General features: G+C 27.6%; 1 protein-coding gene across 12 annotated transcripts in view; it reads left to right on the top strand.

Annotated features, from left to right (window-relative positions):
- Positions 1 to 2,156, top strand: part of LOC111678401 (collagen alpha-1(XVIII) chain) — a 331,879-nt gene that overhangs the window by 308,545 nt on the left and 21,178 nt on the right. For all 12 annotated transcript variants that reach the window (XM_046953012.1, XM_046953011.1, XM_046953013.1 and 9 more), the window contains one exon: positions 1,538 to 1,765. In XM_046953012.1, the coding sequence (XP_046808968.1) occupies positions 1,538 to 1,765 (228 nt within the window). The remainder of the gene's footprint in view (positions 1 to 1,537; positions 1,766 to 2,156) is intronic.

The following is a 2,156-nucleotide window of genomic DNA, read 5'->3' as shown; positions in this document are numbered from 1 at the left end:
CTATAGACTAGACTATAGACTAGACTATAGACTAGACTATAGACTAGACTGTAGACTAGACTGTAGACTAGACTATAGACTAGACTATAGACTAGACTAAAGACTAGACTATAGACTTGATTATAGATTATAGACTAGACTATACACTAGACTATTGACTAGACTATTGACTAGACTATTGACTAGACTATAGACTAGACTATAGACTAGACTATAGACTAGATTACAGACTAGACTATAGGCTAGACTATAGGCTAGACTATAGACTAGACTATAAACTAGACTATAGACTAGACTATAGGCTAGACTATAGACTAGACTATAGACTAGACTATAGATTAAACTATAGACTAAACTATAGACTAGACTATTTCCTAAACTTCAAATAATGCTGAATATGTACTTTGAGGGAGCCCATTATTCATAAGTAATACATTTTCATCATTTAAATATCACCTCGTTAACTTTAAATAAATATACATAAGAATAGAATTTTATATTTCTTTATTTATTCTTCTTTAAAATATTTAAACTCCCAATGAGAATTGATTTGTATTTGTATTATGAACCCTTAGAGGTTTGTATGCGGTTGACATCGTTTAGGTAAATATTCTATTCAAAATACATTTATTTAAATTTATACACACACGCAACCAACCAATCAAACAACCACATCGACATACATAAATACGTACATACGTATGAAGGGGCATTCGTATGTTGTACGTAGAAATTATTGAAAATAATGTATATATATATATATACTCTATAAATATATAATATAGAAGAAATAAATTTATATTTGTAAGTTTTTGTACACAATAAGAGATCTTAGGAGAAAATTGTTAAAACCTCAGGAATGTAAGAAAATGAAAATATTTGTATTGACTTTTACAGGCTTAATACTAGAATAGTATGTAACGAAAATAGTAGGTGGATGGATTTTTCTTGTAAATATGTACATACAACAAAAACCAAAGTAAATAGAAATAAATTTAGAAGTTTATTTGTAAAAACAGTTACACATACAATCATGCATATCTTTGTAATAATAACAAAACTGACTTCGGTACACAAATATTCAGCAGAGATGGAAATTTTAAATTTAATAATAAAATAAAGTTTCCTAAGGATAGTTTTCCATTTAGAATGAAGTGACATGCAATGAATATTAAAAATGTCCAACTCTGAAATGTATTTTAAATTGCACTTACATATCTACTTTACACAAACATCGCATGTATGTAGGTGAAATGTATTTCTGTGTCTACATACATATGTCTATATTATAGTTTCAGGTGTAAAAATTCTTTAATATTTAATACCAAATTAGAATCTGTGTTTTTGTTTTCTTTTTCAAAATGAATTTTTTTTTTTTGGGTTTGAAAATTAAAACATTTATTAAAATATTTATAATCACATACATACATATAAATGAATTTTAAATAAATATTTTTAAATGTGTTTTGTCTCTTTTGTCTGCTGTATGCAAATTAATTTTTTTATCAAATTCCAATTTTTTCTCGTATAATTTAAGGCCACAAAAACATGTCTGGCATGGTGCATTACCAAATGGAGAACGTTCAATTGACACATACTGTGATGCCTGGCATTCGGGGGCAAGAGATAAATTTGGCTATGCCAGTAATTTGCTGGGGAACAAACTACTTGACCAGGAGCGTCTAACATGTGATAGTAAACTAATAGTATTATGTGTTGAGGCTTTATCACAGGATCGACGAAAAAAACGCGATTTGAGTGACAGGTAAGTAAATTAATATTTGCATTATTCTATATACAGATTTTATATTTACTTTTCACATTGTTTTTGATAAATTTGTGTTGTAAAACTATTTAATATAAATGTCATGAGTAAATACCAAGGGATCAACATGTTGGAAAAAATAAAACAGATATAAATATCTATAAATGTTTGTACATTGGAATATATTTAAACTTGGTATATTACTTTAGGGAAAGTTTTATGTGTCAAATGTGTAATTTTATAAAATTAATTACACTTACAAAGAAGAACTAAAACTGAAATAGAACTAGAACTGAACAAGAACTGAACTAGAACTGAACTAGAAATGAACTAGAACTGAACTAGAACTGAACTAGAACTGAACTAGAACTGAACTAGAACTGAACTAGAA

This window comes from Lucilia cuprina, chromosome 5, assembly GCF_022045245.1.
Source record: "Lucilia cuprina isolate Lc7/37 chromosome 5, ASM2204524v1, whole genome shotgun sequence".
Classification (NCBI taxonomy): domain Eukaryota; kingdom Metazoa; phylum Arthropoda; class Insecta; order Diptera; family Calliphoridae; genus Lucilia; species Lucilia cuprina.
Note: the sequence above shows the minus strand (reverse complement) of the source record. Positions and strands in the feature narration are given on the sequence as shown.